The sequence below is a fragment of the Gymnodraco acuticeps genome, unplaced genomic scaffold (assembly GCF_902827175.1).
Source record: "Gymnodraco acuticeps unplaced genomic scaffold, fGymAcu1.1, whole genome shotgun sequence".
Taxonomy (NCBI): Eukaryota; Metazoa; Chordata; class Actinopteri; order Perciformes; family Bathydraconidae; genus Gymnodraco; species Gymnodraco acuticeps.
The window spans coordinates 105519-128299 of NW_022990996.1; the positions used below are offsets into that span (position 1 = coordinate 105519).

General features: G+C 43.5%; 1 protein-coding gene across 2 annotated transcripts in view; it reads right to left on the reverse strand.

Annotated features, from left to right (window-relative positions):
* Positions 1 to 5919: 5919 nt before the first annotated feature.
* Positions 5920 to 22781, reverse strand: part of LOC117559238 (microtubule-associated protein 1B-like) — an 83581-nt gene continuing 66719 nt past the window's right edge. For both annotated transcript variants that reach the window (XM_034235916.1, XM_034235917.1), the window contains 3 exons: positions 11772 to 22569; positions 10739 to 10971; positions 5920 to 9729 (listed from right to left, as the gene is read on the reverse strand). In XM_034235916.1, coding sequence (XP_034091807.1) covers positions 9574 to 9729; positions 10739 to 10971; positions 11772 to 22569 — 11187 coding nt within the window. In that variant the 3' untranslated portion in view covers positions 5920 to 9573. The remainder of the gene's footprint in view (positions 9730 to 10738; positions 10972 to 11771; positions 22570 to 22781) is intronic.

The following is a 22781-nucleotide window of genomic DNA, read 5'->3' on the forward strand; positions in this document are numbered from 1 at the left end:
CTGTGTCCTCTTTCTGTTGTATCTCCTGTCTATGTTAGTTTTCCTCTCTTCATTTCCTCTCTACTTTGTTTTCTCTACCTTCCTCATGACCTCTCCTTGTTTTTCCATTCTCCTCTGTCTCCTCTCCTTGTCTCCTCTTTTTATTTCCTTCCCTGTACTCTTGTCTCCTCTCCTTGTCATTTCTTCTTGTTTTCTCCCCTCTCCTGTGTTTGGCTGCATCTCACTTCGGTTAAATGGAGTCCTTGCGTCCCTCACTTGCGTTGTTTCCCTGCGACTAGTCCCTCCCACCAGGGAAGCATGGAGAGACGCAAGGAAACCACGAGAAGCAGGGAAATGAGTTTTAAGAGCAATGGGACGTAGTTTCCTCCGGAGCGTCACGTGAAGCGACGTCCGTTTGTGATGACACAGCTGATCGTCTGACAGCAGCCAGATCAGTGCATGCGCTGCATCGTCCAATCAGTGAGCGATACACACAAGGGGGCGGGCGAGTGTCTGAGGATTTCACCGGAGGATGGTCCGGTAGCTCCTCCGTTATCGATCCTCGATCCTCCGGCACAAATAAGGCCACTGGGACGCTACTCAAGATGGCGCAGACAAATCAACTTCCGGTGATACCGAGCCCGAGGAGCGAGGAAATTAAAAATAACCGAAGTGAGACGCAGCCATGGTGTCCTCCACTACCCTCTTCTATCCTTGCCTACCCTCCTTGTCCCTTCATTTGTTTCCTTGCCTCTCCTTGGTTGCTTCCCTTTACTTCACCTTTTCATCGCTTGATGTTTCCTCTCTTGTCCTTGCACCTTTCCTTGTTTTCTCCCCTCTCCTCCTTTCCTTGTCTGTTATTGTTTCTTCTCCTTGTCACTTCTTCGTGTTTCCTCTCCTTCCCTCTTTCTGTCCTTCCCTCAACTCTGCTCTTTGTGTCTTCTCTCCTTGTTTCCTCCCCTTCCTCTCATTTTCTATTCCCTCTATTATCCTCGTCTTCTCTCCTTCTCTCCTCTTTTTGTGTCCTCTCCTCACCTTTACTCTTCTTGTTTGCTCTCCTTATTTCCTTTCCTTATCTCCTGCTATCTTCCCCTTGTTTTCATTCTTCTTCTTCTCTTCTCCTCCTTAATCTTCACCCACACTGTTTTTCTCCCTTGTTCACATTAGTTGCGTCTCTTCTCTCCCCTTCTGTCTTTCTTCCCTTCTTCTCTCGTCTTTGTACCTCACCCACTCATCGTCCCTTGTCCTCTCTCTCTCTCTCTCTGTCTCTCTATCTCTCTCTCTCTGTCTGTCACCCTCCTCTCCAAACAGCTTTTAAGTGATGAATCATGCATACTCCTGTTGCTTCTCATACGTTGCCATGGTGACGCCCCCAGATGTAATTATGCAATTGACACCTCGTCCTCATGGGAGATAGACGAAGAGGGGAGAGAGAGAGACAGAGAGAGACCACCAACTCACAGGAAGCCAACAGCTGATGTCATTTAATCTGTCTGGATGTCCCTCTCTCAGGCTTTATTTCCCACACACACACACACACACACACACACACACACACACACACACACACACACACACACACACACACACACACACACACACACAGTCGTCTCTCTTGCTCTAACACACACTCCCCAGCAGCTACTTTCCTCTTCACATATTGAGCGCTGTTTGGCAGTCGGTTGTTTGGTGACCTTTCTCAGGTTGTACTCCAGAAAAAGCAATCATTAAAGCATTCGGCTGCAAAAGTGTTTATTTTATTTCAGTGAAACACGTCAGCAGAGGTCTCTCAGGTTGAAGACCCTCTGCATGGCCTTTTTCATGGGAATTGTATTTAAGAAATGACAACGGTCAAGATATTGTGCAGGGACAAATGAAAATGTCAGCATTTAGTTTGAGTTCGATACACTTTAAAGTGTGATTCTGAAGTGTCTGCGTTTTAAAACCAAACTTCCAGAAGTCCAAAGGAAAGAAGACGGAGAGGAGCCTCAGAAAACAATATACTGTATATCTCAACATTATGGCTTTTCTTCATGATGGTTTCAACATACTAAACCATGGCATTTTTCCATGATATTATTCACAAGGACTTTTAAAAATATATTCTTTGACTTACCATGTTATTACTTTTTTCATGATGTATTCAACATACTATTGTATGACTGTTTTGACAAATAATTACTTTTTTAAACATACTTTTACCATGATTTCTTCTGCATGCTCAACAATGACTTTTTCATGATCTTTTTTAACATCTAATATTATATATTTTTTCAGCTTATTAGTTATTTTTTCGGGATACTATATCACTTTATTTTCCTTTTTTTGTACATACTATACTCTGACTTTTTTCCATGATTTCTTTCGACATGATTTAGTATGCTTTTGTTTTCAACATACTGTACTACGAATTTTCACTTAATGGGGCGAAGCCTGCGAGCTAGTTCAGGCAGTCAACTCGAGCACTTATGCTGCATTCATAACGCCCCTTGCCACTCTACAACCAACCAAACAGAGTCTCCTTAATAAGCCGCTCTATTGAACCTGCCAGATCTCTCTCCATGCATCGCTTACTGCTGCTATTGCCGCAGCAGCTACTTCCACGTCGTTTTTTTCTGATGACGTCTTTTTTCAGCTTATTAGTTATTTTTTCGAGATACTATACTATAACTTTATTTCCCTTTTTTTGGACATACTATAATATAACTTTTTTTCCATGATTTCTTTCGACATAATTTAGACTACGAACTTTCACTTACTGACTTTTTTCATTATAATTTTAACATACTTAATTTGGATTTTTGTCCTGATATTGTCGACATACATACTCTTACTTTTTCTCATATGGTGAAGTGAAAGCATCTCAAACAGACGGAGGTTTTAAAATATTTGCCCACCTGCTCTTAAAAGAAACCCATCAGGTATTTGAATGTCTTTGTGACAGAATGCTGTAGGAGGTCAGCGTGTCCCGGCTTCACTCCCACAGGTCAGTGACTCAGCTTTTACTCCCAGGCTAATTGCCACATAAAGAGAGAAGTGGGCGGACGACAGGAAGGAGAACGAGAATGCACACACACACACACACACACACAACCCTCCTTTGAAATCAAAATGCATTGTCATGGTTACCTGGAGGCCAGCAGTAATGTGTGTATCGTTACAACCTGCAGATAACAGATTCATTTCAACAGGAGTGAAAACCAGGCCACAGTTCTTCCTCTGTTTCACTTCTCCTTTGTTATTCCCCTGTATTAGATCAACCATAATTAATTAAATGATTAGGATCAGGATACTTTTTTTTTATCCCAGGGGAAATTAGGTTTTGTGACAGCGACACTATTTTAGAATGACATCAAATGAAATGTATGTAAGAAAAATAGAATACAAATATGTATATACATGTACGATGTTGAATAAAAAATGACCAATAAAGAACAAATAAGATGGATAAGAAATATTTACTTAAACATAATGGAATAGAACACAAATATTTAATTTAATTAATTAGATATCTTTGTAAAATGTAATTTGATTCAAATAAATTAAATCTGATCAAATGTACTGTATTGATTGAGTGGCATTGCACATGAGTTGAACAAATAAATAGATAAAACAATAGAGTACAGAGCATAAAATATAAAGAATAACTTACAATGCAACAGACTAGTAATACAATATAAACATAGCATGCTATAGACATAATACACGTGTTCAAAATGTACATTTACTGTAAATGCACTAAGGTACAGTAGGGTGTGTGTAAACTATGTGCAGGTTGTTCAGGGTTATTCCAAAAACTAAGAGTGGAGTCTGGTAAAAACGATGAAGCTTGTTCCTACGTGTGTTTGACTTGTGGGGATAGATCATAGATGAAATGTGAGACGTGATAAATCAGTGGTTCCTCGGTGTGTAACGGGTCAGAGGAGGAGGAGGAGCTTCAGGTGGAGATCCTTCAGGGTTGATTTTGCAGAACACATCGATGTTCCATCCCGCTCCCTTTCCTCTGGGAGAACATGTATTGAGTTTTTTATGTACCTCGTTGCTCAGTCATCTGTCAACATCAACAAGAAAACTAAGTTATTTTGACAAGTCGAGTGTGAGGAGTGAGCGGTGCTGCTGGAGGATTTCCACGTGACAAATCAAATGATCCAGACCTGTGTCTCTCAAACTGAGGCCAGAAACTCATTACTTCATACTTCATTTATAAATTACGCCGAACTAAATGTACTTACAGAAACCCATTAAGGTGTATTTCTTAACTTATAGCAACTGCTATGTCATATTTTGTGACAGATCAGTCTAAAATACATTACATTACATGTCACTTGTTAGACGCTTTTATCCAAAGCAACTTCAATACTGTGGATACTCGCCACAGGAGCCATTTGGGGTGAAGTGTCTTGCCCAGGGACACAACGACATGCTGACTGCAGTGGGGTTTGAACCTGTGCTCCCCTGATCCGAACACCAACGCGCTAGGCCACTGCGCCACACGCCTCCCGAGGTACGTTTTTAAAATGTAGGGAAAAACTGCTTTACTACTTTATGTATGTACTTTTTTGGTTTTTTGTTTCAGGGTCAAACACAGCAACACAATATTAGGGAGACACTTTTATTTTTAATGACTTTTGTTTTTGTTGTTTTTGACAGTTCTTAATTTTTCCAGGACTCAAGTTAAAGTGAAGTTGGTCGAGTTAACGTCCCATATTTGATGACATAGGACTCGACTTAAATAAAAAAAGACTTGCAGCTTAACTCGGACTCCAATAATCAATGACTCAGGACTTCACTTTGAGCTCATTCATCTGGATAGAAACATATTTGAAATACTAGATTAGAAATAAAAGAATGTTTTTTAAAAGGTTTACCACAAATCCAATTATTTTCCCTTTTATTCCTTAAGGCTGTTCATCCCCAGCACTTTGTTTGATTCAACATTATCTACAAGTGGCAGGACAGAAAGGTTTAGAAATAATGTAATGTGATTGTATAAAGATACCACAAATCATTTAATTTGCATAGAAAACTAAATTATTTGCACACAAAAAGAAATGAAAGAATGCAAAATGAGAAAGTTTAAATTGGTGTAAACTGCTTGTAAGGGAAACTTCTGTGTAGCAATGCAGTGGGAGTCACCGACTCAGGAAGGAGACACGGTAGAGCAGGAGCTTTGATGTCAAACACTGATGATTTATTTGGAGTTACGGCCGGAGAGTTCACATCACAAGTCAATCACGGGTGGATTGCCACGTCAATTCTGGAGGGCTCTCTCTCGTTAGCCCAATTAAGTGGTTTCACAGAGTAATCAACATATTTTGATAAGATAGTTTAAACAGTTGGGCACACTGAGTTACTTGCGTCCGTCACTTATGGCCTCGAAGATGTCATACCTTGGAGTCCACAAACAACAAAGAAGGAAGTGTCCCAGTGCACCCACAACAATAAACCATCTATGACCTAGTGTTGCCCGGTCACAGAATGGGAACAATAACATTATGGCTGAAGCAGCCTATGTCCTTAAAGGAGATAAACAGACGTCAGGGTTGGTCATGTACGTCATATCTAGGAGTCTAGGTCAATTATTTCCCTAACACTGCTAAATGACTTGAGTGCAAACATTTAAGACATACTTGCCACTTGCATAACAAGACTTGTTTCCACATCTGTACAGTATGTCCAATGACCGTGTTAGCACGCAACATGTTAGCGCTTTAAAAGCACTGCCATGCCCAAATATAGTGCTAGCAGCATGGCTATAGACTTGTGGTCTTGTTTAGTCATTAATAGTAATTCGTTTTCTTTATTTTGAGTACCGTGATGTGTTTTAAAAATGCATTAAATGCATTTACTTACTCCCTATTACTTTGAGATACAGTCTTGACTCTTGACATATAAAACGACCTGTAAATAATAAAAGGAGACATGAAAACACACACAAAGTGAGATTTAAATGTACTTTAATAGATGATCACCAGGCTGTTTCCCTTTTACAATGAATCTGAAGTAGTTCTACTTTTACAAGTTAGATTTAAAGACAGAGAGATATTGAATATTGCGCTGAGGAAGAGAAACGTAACTAAGATTAATACAATGCAAAATGAACTGAGAGAATCAAACAGACCAATACAGCGTTTCTTAACAACATGTTAACAGGGTAAACAATAAAAGCACAGCCCAGTATTATATTATTATATTACTGTATTTCAGGACCAGTTAAGACAATACGCTTTTTTTGTTCTTTTTACAAATATACCTCTTTAAAATAGCATTGTATTTGTTATTATTATTTCCATGTTAAACAATTACATTCAGGATTATAACTAAATAAATCACATGCAGAGATTAAATGGATGATCGACACCATGTTGAGATCAAATGAAATCTTCATTTCGATGCAGCGATGGCGATGAGATTGAACTGATAGATTTGTATTTCGTTCTGTATCTTGTCAGTGTTTTATCTTGAAGTAGTTTTGAGAGTATTGTCATTAAAACCGGTTAACAGGACAGTGTGTTATATATCTTTCAGGTTTGTTCTCTCCAGAGCGATATGTACAATCTGTGCACATACACGTACATGTGGCGTTTGTTTCATTTCATCCATGTTTTGTTTTTTGAGTCTGCATGTGTTTCAAGTCATTTTCAGGAAAAAGTTAACGTTGCATTTAGTACTATTTCTGTGTTAGTGTTAATGTGTTAGTTACGGGATCTCCCTCGCTTTCTGTCCCATCAGGATGACGCAGAACAGTCGTAATGACAGCGTCGTCAAAACATCAAACCGTTTCTGCTCTCATCCTCCGCTCCACACAATGTATTTTCTGTCAAGGCTGGTGTGTTTTGTTTTTATTTTTATTTATTTTCTCTATTGTTTTGATCCAGCAGCATTCGCATGGTCGTACCAACTCAACATTCAGAAAAATAGATCTCCTCTATAGTGCATTCAGCTTCTGCATGTGGTCACACAGTTCAGTATCGAGCGATTCACAGCGTTCTACTGGTGCCTTGAAAGCCTCAAGGCTGGGTATTTGGAATCTGCCAACTTAAAGACCATTTTTAAAAGACACTACATATCCGACCCTCCACTAAATCTGATTTCCAGACAACGACTTTCTAACAGTCAATGTAAACCTTTCCTCTCCTCTAAGTGTGCCCTCCAGTGTACTTGTGCATTGTCCAGCTGTTTAATATACAACCTGCATCAAACTCTCCCCAGTGGGATAAAATAAGAAGTCTGCCTCTGATTCATCACAAGCATGAGATGCATATCGAGGCTCAGAAAGTGCATAATGGACAGTATAATGTTAGGGGAGGCCAGGCAGAGCAGAGAGCACGGAGGCTTGGGAAGATGAGGTATAAAGAAGTGTGAGCGTTACACAGGGAAAGGAAATGGCACAAACTCTGACAACACGCTCTAGCTGCTTTTGAAATAGATTGAGAGAAATAATTAAGTTTAGTTAAACTATACAAGCAGAGGATCCTTTCTGCTTTTAGTTGGCAACATCTGGATCGATCAATAGCTCGAACAAAGTGCTTTCTGTAAATCCAAGCCTCCTTTCCTCCATCGCACACATTGGCCTCATATCAGTCCTTAACACAAACAAAAACAAGTCTGTGATGAGCCATATCGGCAGAAATGTATTTCTTAGAAATCAAATATAATAAATATTAGTAAAAGAATACAAATCAAAACAAAATTATTTTAAAAAAAAGTAAATTATTTTGTTAAATCTTGATATAAATAAAGAAATAAAACGTGGCCTCATTTCAAATCAATGTGAGCGACTCTCTAATGCGGCTGTGTGTGTGTGTGTGTGTGTGTGTGTGTGTGTGTGTGTGTGTGTGTGTTGTGTGTGTGTGTGTGTGTGTGTGTGTGTGTGTGTGTGTGTGTGTGTGTGTGTGTGTGTGGTGTGTGTGTGTGTGTGTGTGTGTGTGTGTGTGTGTGTGTGTCATATATCACACACACACAACTATTGCAAAGACACTTTAAATCAGCGTCCAGCATATAATCATTCATGCTCGTTCTGTAATAAATATTTATCTAGGAATAATATTGGGATTAATTGCTTCTTTATATATAAGATAGACTGTTTTTACATTATTTGATATTACAGGTAAAAGTCGTTTTCTATCACCACACTCGCTCTCTGTGCTCAAACTACTTCATCCCAACCCTAAACTCTCAGAAAAGGACAAAATGCAAGACTTCGCTCGAAGACATTCATATTTGTTTAAAAGTGGCTTTAATGCTGAATTTGATTAAAGAACTCTTTAGTTATTGAGTGTATTATTTCAGAGTGTGGATACGGTTTGTGCGTACTGGTATAAACGGACTGGTCCTTTATTTCAAAGTTGTGTTCTTGGTTTCTTTGTTTTACCCTGGTTTCTTGTCCTCCTTCCTCTTTAAACCTCAAGCTAAAGGCACATGAAAAACGCCTCCTGTAACACCCACTTATTGTCCTGAAATACAACCCCAATGATAAATATATATATTGCCGTTCCCACTTCTAATTCTCGCTTCGGTTGCTACATTAGTCACATGTACATTATTTTCCTTTCTCGTCACTTTGTGATACTGACAGAGACATGTTGCTGAACACGAGGAAATGACAGATCATTCTACATTAACCTTCTTCTCAAATGCATAATCAGAAACATTGTATTCGCTTCATCATTTTCTGCATTATTCCTAATTATTTAACATAACCTCTGTATTGATATAGACACATGTTTGTACTGGAGGTCATACAACACACAGAGCATGATGAAGACATTGTCCTTGGGCCTATGGAACCACAGCCAAACAGTAACCTATCTACTCTAAACTGCATCCATCACTTGGCTACAGAAAGGGTTAACCCTACGCAGTTCCGAACGATTTTCAGCTAAAACGCAAGCACCATGCAGCAGATAAGAGAGAAAGTCGAGAAGTAAAATCTCAAACAGTGGCAACCTCAGGCACCTCCTAAAACTTCACCACAAACTACAAGAAGTGTTGTTTTTTTGTCTTTTACATTACATCGATTTATGTCGTATGTATTGAGTAAATCCAGCAGCTACTGATCAGAATTGTAAATCATGTGCATTGAAAATAAAACCGAGGAATGTCTCCTCTTTGAAAAACACTGTGGATACAATCCAAACACTTTTTTGATCACTGATTCATTTAGGTAACATTTGCTTTACTTTTTTTTAATGTTAGATGATTACATTTCTGAGTTAATTTGGAATGAAGCCAACAGTTTAAGAACTACACTTCTGTCGTGTAACTGTGGCTGAAAACACGTATCAATGCATCTGTTATACGAGTCAAATAAAGCGTCATTATGTTATTAAAAATGTGTTTTCACCTAGTGCTAGTGTAGGAGTGTTTTACGGTTACAGACCTAACTGACACATGAAAGCATAAACCCACAATTTTGACTTTGATTTCAGCGAACAGAATCTAGTGTATTGAGCGCTGCGGCAAATGCATTGAGAGCGTTGAAGCTTTGAAGCAGCAGAGAGTGCTGGTCACTCTGCTTTGAGTGAGAACAGATGAGAGGGAGGGGAGAGATGGGAGGGGAGGTTACAGCGGGGGGAGTGAAGCTCGTGAAGCTCAGAACTCAATCTTGCAGGCAGAGAAGGACTCGTCCTGCATGACCACGGTGCTGCTGGAGGCCAGGACCATGATGTTCAGGTCCTGCTGCTTCTCGTGGGTCTGCTGGTACCATTCCCGGGTCACCTCCGAGTCGTGGGTCGGGATCAGAGTCACCTGACGGGGACACAATACATTTCATGTAGCCGATGGTTTTATCAAAACGAGTTACAATAAGGGCATTTCATTTTTTTATTATTTTATTTGTCAGCTTTAATTCAAGGGCATTTCATTAGGATCACTTTGGATGTTTCATCTTGTTCTGTATTTATTTTAATATTGTTGTTGTGTTTTCTGTAAAGCACTTTGGGCTGCTTTGTCCTTTAAAGCTGCTAAAGTTCATTATTATTATTCAACCATGGAGAAACAAACTGGAAAAGGGTTATTTCCTATCTATAAGCCCAACCAGATTAAGTGCTACTGCATTAGCTTCACTTAAAACCAAATCCTTTGTAAGTGCTACGAACAAAGGAGAGGTTTTTTGGTGTTTTTTTGTTGTTGTCGAGATGCAGTGAAACCAGGTGAGTTTTCAGTCTGCGATACAGAGTTAGAGGGAAGTGAGGGGACAATATTATACAGCAATAAGTCCAACACTGGTCTTATATAACATTTGTATTTCACTATCTGCAGATGGACCTGCAGGATCAGTCAAGTGAGCGAGAGAGCCAGGAATAGAGGATATTTTAGGCTCTTATACAGATTGATGCTGCATGCAGATATTTGCAAGGTCAGGAAATATATAGAACATGAATCATTCTCTCTAAGCTAGCACAGAACAGAACAATACAGCACAATACTGCTGAGCGAGGAAGGGATACTATCATCATTGTTTGGATAGCAGTTTGTTAATTGCAAATGCATCACAATGATATAAATAGAAAACTAAGACTTTTTAGTTGATCAAAGTATAGTAAACGTTTGTTCAAGTGTGTTGCTGATGTAACCGAACTGGTCGGCATTTAACAAAATAAAGACAGGGTTTTAAAGAAGCCCTTTTATGCTTTTTGGGGTTTTGCACCCACAAAGGCCCTACTGTACGTAGCTACATATCCTGATATTGAAGCTCAAGCCGGCGACGAGTGATATTTTTCTAACAGAGGCACAGATAGACTGATGGAGGTTGTACCTGTAAATTGGAGCCCCACTGAGCCTTGCCCTCCAGCAGGGCGTCCAGGACTCCTCGGCTCGGCTCTCCGCTGCCCGGGTCGTTCCCGCTCACCACGTAGTACGACGCTCGCACCCTCTTGAAGAACTCCTGGTCCACGTTCTTGGCACTGCAGTGGTTGGGCACATAGGCCAGGTCCACATAGATGGGGGGTCCAGGGGGAACAACAGAGCCAGCTTTCTGGGGGATGTTGCCTGGAGGTGAGAACATATTAAAAACAGCATGAGGAGGCAATTATCGTAGTTGCACAGCAGAAGCAAAGATCAACTTTGTCCTCAACTGAAGAAATGATATTCTGTTCAATAACGTATTCATAGAAATCAGTGCTTCTGAAGAATAGGACGGAGAATAATGTATGTGCTGCACATCCATCATTGTAATGTGCACCTACCTCATTTGAAGATACACTTGATGTGCTGTTTAATGAGAAATATATCATTGTTCCTTGTAACTTGACATTATCAAGTGCAGAATTATTATGGTTGCAAATAGAAAGTCATAATACAAATTGAGTTGTTAGCATGATCGCATCAATGCCCCAAAATAACCATATTAACTAACAAAGAAACTTAGATTTAGAAATACGATTAACAGCCGTATTTATTTGCACAACATCTTATGGACCTTGGATATAAACGAACAACAGATGATTCTCCCAAAATGTTTTTAATGCAAGTACAGTCATTTATATGTTAGTTCCAATGAAAGCTTACATTATTCATATCATTGGAGAGGACACTTTGTTGTTGTTTAGGTTGCATTATAATTGCTTTCTAATTGAGCATGTAAATGTGACTAATGGTTGAAATTCAATTGGATATCTGGGTCTAAACATCTGCTTCTTGCTTCATTTAAAATGTCGAAATTTGATTTTTAATCTTGGTGGATAAAATGGTCCTTTCTTTTGTCTGTTGTGCCTTTGTCTGGTTTGAATGTGCCCAGGAATCAAGTTACATGTAAAATCATGTTGTTGGACGTGAAGATGTTAACCAACCTGAACTGGTCTTGACGCCGTTGACCAAGCCTTTCCCTGGGCTGAGGATCTCAGTCCTGGAGCCTTGAGTCTCGGACATCTTGATCAGCCTGGAGCTTCTGTCCGTGTCCTTCCTCTTCAGGGACGCTGATCGAGGCGAGGAGGAGTCCTTGGAGGCCTGCTTCGATGGAGTAGAGGACCTCTTCCTGACTTCGCCCTTACGGGAAGGGGAGGCCGATTTGGGTTTGCTCTTCCTGAGGCCCTTGGTGGTTTTGTGCTCCTTCTTAAGAAGTTTCTCAGTGCTGCTGTTATCATTGAGAAGAGCTTCTGGATCCACCATGCACACATCTGGGTGCGGAGGGTGGGGATAAGGGTCCTTCATCGCGGTTGGAGCCGGATCATGAGTCTTCTGCGATGACCTGGGTGATGAAGGATGGTGTCCACCGCCAGCTGCAGATAACTTGTCCACTGGAAGATGTTCAGCGTCCTCGTCCGAGTCCAGATTCCCTTCAGCCGTTATCGACGGACACTCTTCGGTTCCTGGAGGGACGTCAGAATCCGACTGCGAAGGCAACGACTCGCTCACTGATGTCGGAGGAGTTTCCTCTCCAGCTAGAGTCACTGCCAAACCAGAAGACATGGGGCCGGGCAGCTGGTGAGGCGCCTGTCCAGAGTCACCGTGAGCACTCTGGGTGTGGTGGGGCTTCTGCTTGTGTGACCTCCTTTTTACAGAGTGTTGCTCCTGATCGTCCTCGTCCCCTTCCTCAGAGTGCTCACTGCGTCCTTCCTCCGCGCCCTCGCCCTCGTCACTGGACAGCGGGTGAGGGCTGGGGTTCATGAACGATGGAGAAAGGTCTCCTTTGCGGTGTTTGAATTCGCAGGACGAGTATCCTGGATGGGAGGAAGAGGAGGTGGCTCCGGTGTTCAAGTCAGAAGGACGATCAGCCCTTGCTGCTCCTTTGCTGGATGCTTCTGTGTGATAGGCATCTTTTGAGGAGGACATAGAGGTACCGTGGGCACTGGTCCTCCATTCCATTGCTTCCTCATCCTCTTCGTCCTCATCGTCATCCCCATAACCCGGAGGAGGGGCACTTGGGCAGTCTTCAGGCCTTTGTAGTAGCTCCCAATCAGATATACTGCTCCTTCTCCTTTCCACTAGTCTCTCTGGTGTCTTTTCTGACAAGCTTTTCTCCTCGTCTTCCTTACAATCTCCTGCTCTTTCACACATCTTCGTATCAGTTGTTGCCTTCTTCTCGTCTGTGCTGTCTTTACACATTATGCGTTCACTGTCTTTAGCAGTCTCTGCCTTTTCATCACTTCCTGACACCTTAGCGCCTTCCTTCAAAGCTGCATTTGTCTTTTCGTCTTTTACCTCCATTGTTTTGGACACCTCTGTTGTGGCACATGTGGTTTTGCTGGCTCCACTATCACTCAGTGAAGGAAGTGAGGCTGTCTGTTGCGATGTTTCAGGTTTAGACATATACGCAGAGGTGATGGTGACTGCCTTGGTCTCTGTGGACTGAGTGGTACTTTCAACCACATGTGAGTCAGTTGTGGATGAAAAGCTCTGCTCCTGCTGTGCTACTTTGATAGTTTGACATATACGACATGGTAGGGCGCTGTCCTCCATTTCAAGTGTTACAGGCTCCTCTTCTTCTGATGATTCTTGGTATACCTTGTCAGATGAGTCAGCCCTTTGGAGGGGAGAGACATCAAAGCAAGCCTCTGATGAGGACAAACCCTCGGACACCTTGACTTGACTTTGTAAAGAAGGTGCTGCGGAAGATGTAGTCATCCTAGTTTCTAGCATGTAAAAACTATCAGTGCTTGACTTTGTGTCCGTTTCAGGCTTTGCAGAACCACGTTGATCCATAGTCTGTTTGGCAGTGGTAGAGAAGACTGATGATGATGGTTTGGTATCATCAAACTGGCTGGGTAAAGACACTTTAGTTGTAGGTTTAGTCGTCACCTCCATGTACTCATCTCTCTGAAACCCTCCAAAGCAAGAGCTGGAAGACTCAGCCCTGAACGATGGTTCCTCTTTGGCTAGAGGTACAGTAGAGCCTGATATGGTTTTAGCTTTGTCTCCAGACTCTTGGCTCAAAGGGCCGGACATTGAGGCTGAGGATGAGTAACTGTACGATGTGGAGGAGAATGTTGAAGTAGAGTATGTTAGGGTGGTGTATGTGCAAGGTGATGAGGCAGTTTCCTTGTGTTTTGCTGTGATCTCTAAGCTCTGCCTCTCGTCTTCTTGGCTGTAATGTTTATCATCGCTTAGCTTGGATAGCTGGGAGGCCTCTGAGGTTTCTTTCTTATCTTCTTTCAATCCCACCTGACTTCCCTCACTGTGAACATGCTCAGAATAACCTCCAGGTCTACTCTGTCCGATGTCGGCATAGCTTCCTCTTAAAGGAAGGGAGGGACTGGATGAAGGTACAGACTCTGAATGGTCAGGTGGCAAAAAGCTGGATGTTAAGGTGCTTGCGGGCATTGGTTCAGTATCCCTTTTCAAAAAGCTTGGTGATAGAGACGCTTTGTCGTCATCTCCCTGTGTTGTCTGTAGGGCTTCATAGGAGGTATCCTGAGCCAATGATAACCTCCTGTTTGAGGTTGGTTCAGGAGTCAAATGCTCTTTCTTAGTCTCAGGGAGTTTGGGAAGATCTGTTGAAGTGAAATGGATTTCGTCCATTTTGTAAGGGTCTGGTGATGAAGTCATTTGACCAACATCTTCACTCTTTGTCTCTGGGACTTTTGATGTGGCTGCGTCATCTTCTTTGAGTGGTTTTGTTTCAGGCGATTGTGGTTTTCTGCTTCCCTCCTGCTGGTCTAAACATGAGGCTTCACCAGTTGTTGGTTGAGAGACTTTTTCCTCTTTAAGGACGCTTGATTCAGACAACTTTTTATTTGAGTCCTCCACCTCTGCTAACACAGCACTGTCACCAGAGGTTCGTCTGCACATTTCTTTTTCGGACTGTTCCCTTGCGCCCTTCTCCACATCGACATCACTTAACTCCTCGTCTTCATCCTCCTCCTCCTCATCATCTTCGTCTTCATCATCATCCACATTGAAATCTTCCCCTTCTACAAGTAATCTTTTATCTATAAAGCTCTCTTTTCCATCAGGAAAGTCTAGAGTTGGTTTACAGGAGGCAGAGCTGCTAATTTGACTGTTGTCAGATGCCAAAACATTATCATCTATTTCCTGTCCTGAAAACGTGGCGGCAGATACAGGCCTTGAGGTTTCTTCTTTCTGTAAAGGTGTTGCTTGTTGAGGTAAAATGTCTTTTTCTGCAGGTGAATGCCGACCACATGCAGATTTTTCTTTGAGCGACTCAGCAGATTTTTCATTCTCTTTTTCGGTTGTTTTCTTTTCTGTAAATTCCTCAAAAGCTACAGGAGTTGCTGAAACTTGAGTACCGAGATCTGACTGGCTCCATGATGGAGAGGGTGTCTCCTGTCTTAGTGGCACACTTGGTGATTGAGCAGATGCACTGCTATCACTTTCTTGTGTCCCCCCTGATGGAAAAGCCGCAGCTGAAGCCCCTTCCATCATATCTTCCTTTTCTTTTTCAGATTTCTCCGGTTTGTCCTCTTTAGGAGTGAAAGAATAAGACTCAGCAGCCTGGGACATTTTGTTATCCTGCATGTCTACGGATGAAAAGCTCCTGTCAACATAAGGTGTATCTGGTCTCTCTTCTTTCTGGCTTTCTTCCTCCTGGCCTTTCTCTCTGTCTTCATATCTAGGTGAGGCACTTGGGCTGTGGTGGCCGCTTCTTTCACTTTCCGTCAGAGACACCGGGCTGTAATCGACTCTACTGAAGGACAGAGAATCTTCTTTGTACTGATCGTCCAGGAGGAACAAGGCTCCTCCAGCCTCTGTCTGGCTTGTTCTTCTGTTATCATCAATACCAATATCAGAGGGGTGTTCGAAACCTAAAGAAACCTCACTTTCTTCCCTAGAGTCCAAGTCATGATCCTTTGGAATGGGCTTTTCATACGGATCATATTTGGACGCACCAAAGGTTTGCTTTTCTTCTCCGAGGCTACCACTGACAGTCTCTGGAGTCAGTGTTGCAGCATCAGAGGGGCTCTTGTCTTCAGAGTCCAACGTGAAGTAGGAACAAGGCGGTGCTAATCCTGGAGAAGCCACCTCTCGCTCTCCTTCCATCTCCCTCTCTGCTTCCTTTCCTGCTTTCTCATCTAGTGCTGTCTTCTCTGCGGCGCTGCCTTCTGAACTAAACAGGGATGGTGTTTGTTTCTCTTTTCGAGGTGTTTCCTCCACACTGGACTGGCTCTCTGCGCTGGAGAGCGTTGAGCTCCGCGGTTGACTGTCGGCGCTCGATACCGTCGACAACGCAGGCTTTTTCTCATCTGACAATGGTTCTGCTTTAGACGCGGGGGCATCAGGAGCTGTGTCTTGCTTGGGAACAGTGGTTGTGTCCTCCTTTGATGTCACAGTATCAAAGGAAGGCTCTGCAAATGGTGCAACCGTGGTTTCTGTTTTCACAACGTCTTTCCCAGCTTCAGGGGAAAAACTGTATTCTTCTTTTTCAAACTCATCAAGAGAGGGCTCCTGCATTGTAAGAGTTGGTATGATCACTGTGACGGATATCGGTGGCTTAGTTGGGTCACTTGTGTGTGGTTTTTGGGGCGAGGGAAGACCTACCGAGGGGATGTCATGTTCTGATTTCTTCAGATCTACCGACAGAGGTCTTGAGCCGGCTCCTCCCATACACATGTCCTCTTCGTCTACATCTTCGCTGTCTTCATCGGAGGACTGAACCACAAATGCAGGTTTGCAATCTGACTTGGCTGCTTCTCCTAATGTTGTCTGTGCAGGTTGTTCAATGGTTTTCTCCAGATATTTCTCTTGTAACTCCTCTTTCTCCCACTTATCCTCCTTAGTGTGGTCGGCATCAGAGTCTTTCTCAGTGATCTCATCCGTCTTCCTGTCACCTAAATCCTTTTCTTCACTCATCTTTTCATCCTCTTCTTGTTCTGTCTTTACCTCTTTGGTGTCATCAGTCTCATATGTGTATTCCTTTTCCTGTTCCTTTTCCATTTTCTGTTCTTTGCTCAGTTCAGCAACATGTGTGTCGTCCTTTTCTTTCTCTGTCTTCTCTTCGTGACCGGTAACAACCTTTGTATCTTGGTCTCTCTCTTCCTGACTCTGGCTTGGAGACAGGTCTTTACTTGATGCAGTTATAGAAGTGTCTTGCTGCATTGACGTAGCTCCGAACGTTCCCTTCTCTTTCTGAGTTTCACCAGACTTCTCAGAGATGTCTTGTGGCTTATCACTCACGTCACTGATATCATCCTTTTTGGTTGTGTCCCCTTCCAAGATCCAAGACACGGGAAGGTCTACCTCTTTTTTCTCATCCTTCTTACATTCAGACTCAAAAGAATAATCCTTCTTTTGTTCTTTCTCATCCTTGGCACTACATAATGGAGACTTCTCGGTCTCCTGTTTGATTACCACGTCCTTGGGTTGTGCAACACTGGCATCTGTTGCTTTCTCTTTGTCATCTTGTTCAGTGTCCTTATCCTTTACGTCTCCACTTTTGGCTGAAGTACCAATGTTCTGCTCCTTAGGTGCAAGCTCAGAACTCTTTTCTTTCATGTCTTGTTCGCAAATGTCATCCTTGGGTACATCTTTTGCCTCTTCCTTGAGGACTTTTACATCTTTTACCTCAGCCTTGCCCTCATCCGCAGGGCTTTTCAAACCATCTTTGCTTTCTTCACCCTTCGTACCAGAAATGTCATCCTTAATTGTTACTGTAGGTTCCTCCTTGTCTACTGCTTTCTCGGTGTCCACTTCCATACTTGATCTGACAGCACAGATATCTTTACTGATTTCTTTCTCCTTATCATCTTGTGTGGTGGGTTTAGCAACAAATTCTTCCGTTGATGTTTTGACGATGTCTTTGCTCATCATGACATCCTGTTCATCCATCTTGGAAGTGTCGTCTTTGTTTGTTTCTTGGCCCTTTTTGTCGTCCATGACTGGTTTGACTTCATCCTTAAGTGTCTCGTTTGAGGAACTATCTTCCCTACTGGTCAGTTTCTCTCCAGCTTCTGTCTTGGTAAGTTTAGTCGCAGCAGTAGCATCTTTACTCCCGTCTTCCTTCTTCTCTTCTTCTACAGTAGGTTTGAAGGTGCTAGCATCATCCTTGCTTGTTGTCATATCTTCTTCGTGCTCCTGTGTTTCATAGATATCATCTTTACTCATCTCTCTCTCTTGTTCTGCAGTTGGCTTGGGCGAAGACATGTCCTCTTTCCTCAGAGCTGCATCCCTTTCCTGCACTGTGGTGGGGCTGGTGGGCCAGATGGCATCTTTACAAATGTCTTGCTCATGTTCTTCTTTCATGATAACAGCAGACGTATCAGTCTTACTAATCAGTTCTTCTTCTTTGGTGAGTTTAGCCCCAGTAATGTCACCCATCCCTTTCTCTTTCTCCTCCCCAGTAAAAGGCTTAGTAGCAGATATTTCTATCTTCCCCATCTCTTTCTTATCCTCAATCACTTTAATATCAGATGTTTCCGTCTCCTTTTCCTCATCTTTAGCATGCTCAGTGATGGGCATGGCGTCCTTCTTTAACTCTTTTTCCATCTCGTCTTTAACAGGCTTGATATCTGTGGTTTTGACCATTTCAATCTCTTTCGCTTCGGCCTTTACAGTCCTAATGTCACAAATATCACGCTTGTCCGTCTCTTTCTTCTCCTCCTCTATCAGAACCTCACTCTTAGACACATCGTCCTTTTTAACCTCAGTTTCCATAGCACCGGCTTTGGTTTTGAGGTCATCATCTTTCTGCTCGCCTTTGATTTGTGTGACCTGAGACGCAGCGGTTTCCATCTCTGCTTCTTTAGTAGTTTTGATGTCAGTTTGATCTTTTCCAGGCTCTTTCTGTTCATCTTTAATAGCGCCATCCACTGCGGAAACGTCCTTTGCAATTTGCTCTTCCTTCATGGGTTTAATATCCGAGGCGATCCCCTTGACTTCCTCTTTCTCATCTGTGAAGAACATGACGGCAGAAACATCTTCCTGGGTGACAGATTTCTGTTTTTGCTCATCCTTCAATTGTAAGATATCAGAAGTGTCGTCCATTTCTTTTTCCTGTTCCACCTTAACTGCAGATTTATCATCATGATGGTCGTCATTATCATTGTTGTTATCATCATCATCATCATCATCATCATCATCGAGGAAAGTGCTCTCCCTCTCTGGAAAGGTACTTGGCACTTTCTCTCTGAGCGTAGAGTCAACCTCTTCATCGATGTGTCCAGAGGAGATGAGGGAACCCCTTCCTAACACGGGGGACTGAACATCTGTTGAAGACGCAACAGCAGGGATTGTTTCTGTGTCTTTGCCTTCGTCTTTTTGCACTGATGAAGAGTCCTTCTCTGACTCCTTCATCACTGGAACCTCCTTTATGTGTTTCTCCAAATATGTGGGAACGTCCCCTTCAAGTTGATCTGCTTTCTGTGTGTCCTTTTGTGTCTCTGCTTCATCCTTCTTTGTAGTTTCAGTTGTTGTGGCGACATGGAGGACCTCCTCTTGCTTCTGCCGCTCCAAATCAGGGCTCGCCTTCGTCTTGTCCTCCACTGGGGACTGACGAAGAGGAGAGTGAGCTGCACTCTGAGGTCCAGAATGAGGAGGAGATGCCATTTTCACAGTGATATCATCTGGACTGAAGCAGCGCTCTTCGCTCTCTGAAGTCACTGAGTCTGACCCAAAAGGTCTAGTAGGCACAACGGATGAATGATCTTTAGGCGCAACAGCATCCAAGTTCTCTTCTTCAATCGGGAGGTGGATTGGTTTGGTTCCCTTGATAGAAACGGAGCCAGCAAGCTGCGTGTTATCAGTCTCTTTACCTTGTGGGAATTGGGATGAAGCATACCCCTCTTGGAGTTTCTCAAGTGAAATGTCAACATTAGGAGTTTGGTCTTCATCCTCTTCCTCCTCCTCCTCCTCCTCTTCAGAGTGAGCTTCAGGAGCTTTAGTCGATGTCTTGACTTCTGCAACCGGAAGATGCAACTCATCAGATGGAGACTTGATTAGTTTGTCTTCTTCTAGAGAAGGTGGGGAAATAGTTCCTGCAGAGAGTGGCTGCTCTTTGCCTTGGCTGGCATCAGGTGGGGAGGCGAGGGGGCTTTTAGGCGGTTCCTCGGCTCGAGGAGTTGCGGCAGAACCCCCAGAATGATCCTCGGCGATAGAAGTCGGAAAGGAGCACACTTTGTCATACTCGGTGATGGACGTCGCAGAAGACACGTGCTCCTCTTCGGCCAGAGGAGCCGTGATGATGCTGGTGAACACCGATAGCTGCTCCTGCACGCCTGGGAGGAACGTCTTCTCCGTCAGAGCTGCAGCTTGAATCTCCCTCATGCCGTGAATGTTCACAAAGGATCCAGTTTGATCTGGAACAGAGATGTCGTAAGTACCGACATCGTATTGGAGGTGTGGTATCCTCTCCTCGGCCTCCTCATGAATCTCCTCATCAGAGATGGTCTGTTCTGTCTCGGAGTATCCGGGGATGGTCTCGTCCTGGATGTAGGAGACGGGTTCAGCTGCAGTGGCTCCTTGAAGTACGGAAGTGATGGGAGCTGTGGCCCCTCCGACATGCGACAGGTAGCCCTCCTCCTCTTCCTCTTCTTCAGCTTCATCTTCAGGTTTGATCTCTTCATCTGCTATAACATCTAAATCTTCTACCTCCTCCAGTTCGGCTTTCTCCAGCACCTCTTCCTCTTCCTCGTCTTCCTCTTCGAAGGGAATATATTTTGTCGCAACCTGAGCTGCCAGATTTCCTGTTTTCTCCATTTCTTCTAACTCGTGTTTCCTGTCAAGCCCGTCGTCCTTTGCCTCCTTCCATTTTGCTTCGTCTTCCTCTTCACCAATTCCCATATCTTCTTCTTCCTCCTCGTTCGTTGTCTTTTTAGCAACTGGGGACTCGTCTTCCTCCTCCTCTTCTTCATCCTGAGAGGCTGCTCCTTCGTCCTCAAACTTTTGAGCGTCTTCCATTTCTCTCAACTCTTTGTCTTTGTCTTCTGCTTTAGCTTCTGGAGCCGAATCATCCTTTTCTGGAGACTTCGGCTCGGCAGATTCGGTCGCAACGGACCTTTTCAGATCGTCAAAGTCCTTGGTGAGGTCTTCAGGGCTCGAGGTGACGGACGGGAGCTCAGCAGCTCCGTTCTCTGTCGGTTCAGGTTGGATCGTCTCAGGCTCTTCTGGCTTCGGCTCAGCAGGTAACGCCTTTGCTGCCTTGCTTTTTCCACTCTTCGCTTTGCTTGTCGTTTTAGCTTTGTGTAACGTCTTCCTGACCTCCGGTGTGAACGTTTTCAGCTCAGGTTTAGTCATTTTCCGCAGCTCTGGTTTGGACGAGTCCTTCTTCTTGTCGTCTTTGGACTTCATATCTTTCGAGTCATCTCTCTTTACTTTCTTGATCTCTTTCTTTTCCTTGTCCTTTTTCTCATCCATCTTCGACACCCTTTCCTTCGGGTGCTTTTTTATCGATTTTTCTTTCAGGAGCTTTTTCTTTTCCGGGACATCACTTTTGGATTTGATTATTTTAGTAGGCTTTTTCTCTTCTTCTATGTTTTCCTTGACAGAGTCACTCTTTGCCTCGGTGGCGGCTGAGACATCGTCTTGCCCCTCGGTTTCTTTCTTTGAGGCTTTTGCAGTAGTCTTCGGGGACGACTTGAGACTCTCTTTGCTGTCTGTTCTTTGTTTTAATTTGGTTTGTTTGATAACAGAGGCAGGAGCTCCGGAGGCAATGTCCTTTTGTGTGGCGACAGGATAGCGCAAGAAGTCAAGGTGCTTCAATTTTTCTAGGCCTTCCAGAATCTTGTTCTGCGGTGCGTTCCCAGGGAACAGCACTCTGATGATCTTTTCTGCAGGGTTGGCAGGCAGCCAGACAACCAAGGCTGTAACTGATGTCAGGTAGGGCACAGATATTTCTCCTTCTTTCCCGTTGGGCAGAATAATACCAGTTTTGGCCTTGCTGTTTCCAGCCCACTTCTGCATTAAAAACTGCATCTCTTTACTATCTTTGACAGGGTTGAGAACATACATGTCCAACTTGCCCACTCCCATCTTGTGGAACAGAGTAATGGGCTCTATGGTGTTGCTGGACACTCGGAAGAGAGGCTCCGGTTTGATTCCTAGTTTACTCAGGTACTGCAAAGTCAGGGAGGCTTCTTCGATGCTGCGCTTCACTTTAAGATTAGATTCTGGCATACGGAGCTTCTCGGGCACGTTGAAGAAAACCACACCCAGTTCAGGAGAGATCAGGTTCTTCATCCAGTCGTTGTAGTTGACGGAGCCTTGAGAATGCTCCTCCTCTTGTTCTGCTATCTTCCTCTGAAGCAGCCCATTGATACCTGGGAGATTGTCGGCTCCGATGTGTGTGAGCAGAACCGAGTCAATGCGGTCCAAGTGACGGACCAGCTTCCAGAAGCACGACTTTCGTTCAGAGCCTCCATCCACTAAGATGTTGAAGCCATTCACGGCAAAGAGAGCTGAGTCTCCTCGCCCACCGGGAAAGATGTAGCAACACGGTTTGGAGAGTTTCAGGAAGCCTCCGGACGTGGGAGGCTCCAGGAGCTCGAAAGGTGAGGGGACGTCCACCGTCTGAGAGACATACTCGGTGAACTCGGTGACGCCCTCCATCTTGGGAAGAACAGACTCAGGGTTTAGTTTGTATTCCAGAAACTCCCTCAGGGTCTGATGTTGTCCCAGGGAGCTCCAGCCCACCTCCCCGCGGCAGGACACAGTGAGAGTAGCCTGCTGCTTCGGGGCTGCTGAGCCCAGCAACTCACTGACCTGCAGGAGGGACAAACCCAGACAGAGAGTCAGTAATGCAATGAGGCAAGATGGTAGACCTGTGTTTTCAAGACATGAAAAAAAAGTTAACTCGAATGTGGGATAAGTGGGGGCTGAACATTAACATACATAAAGTTATTTGTGTAGATTCAAGATTTAAGATGCAAGGTTTTTATTGTCATGTGTACAATGAACATCTTAGGCCACAGGCT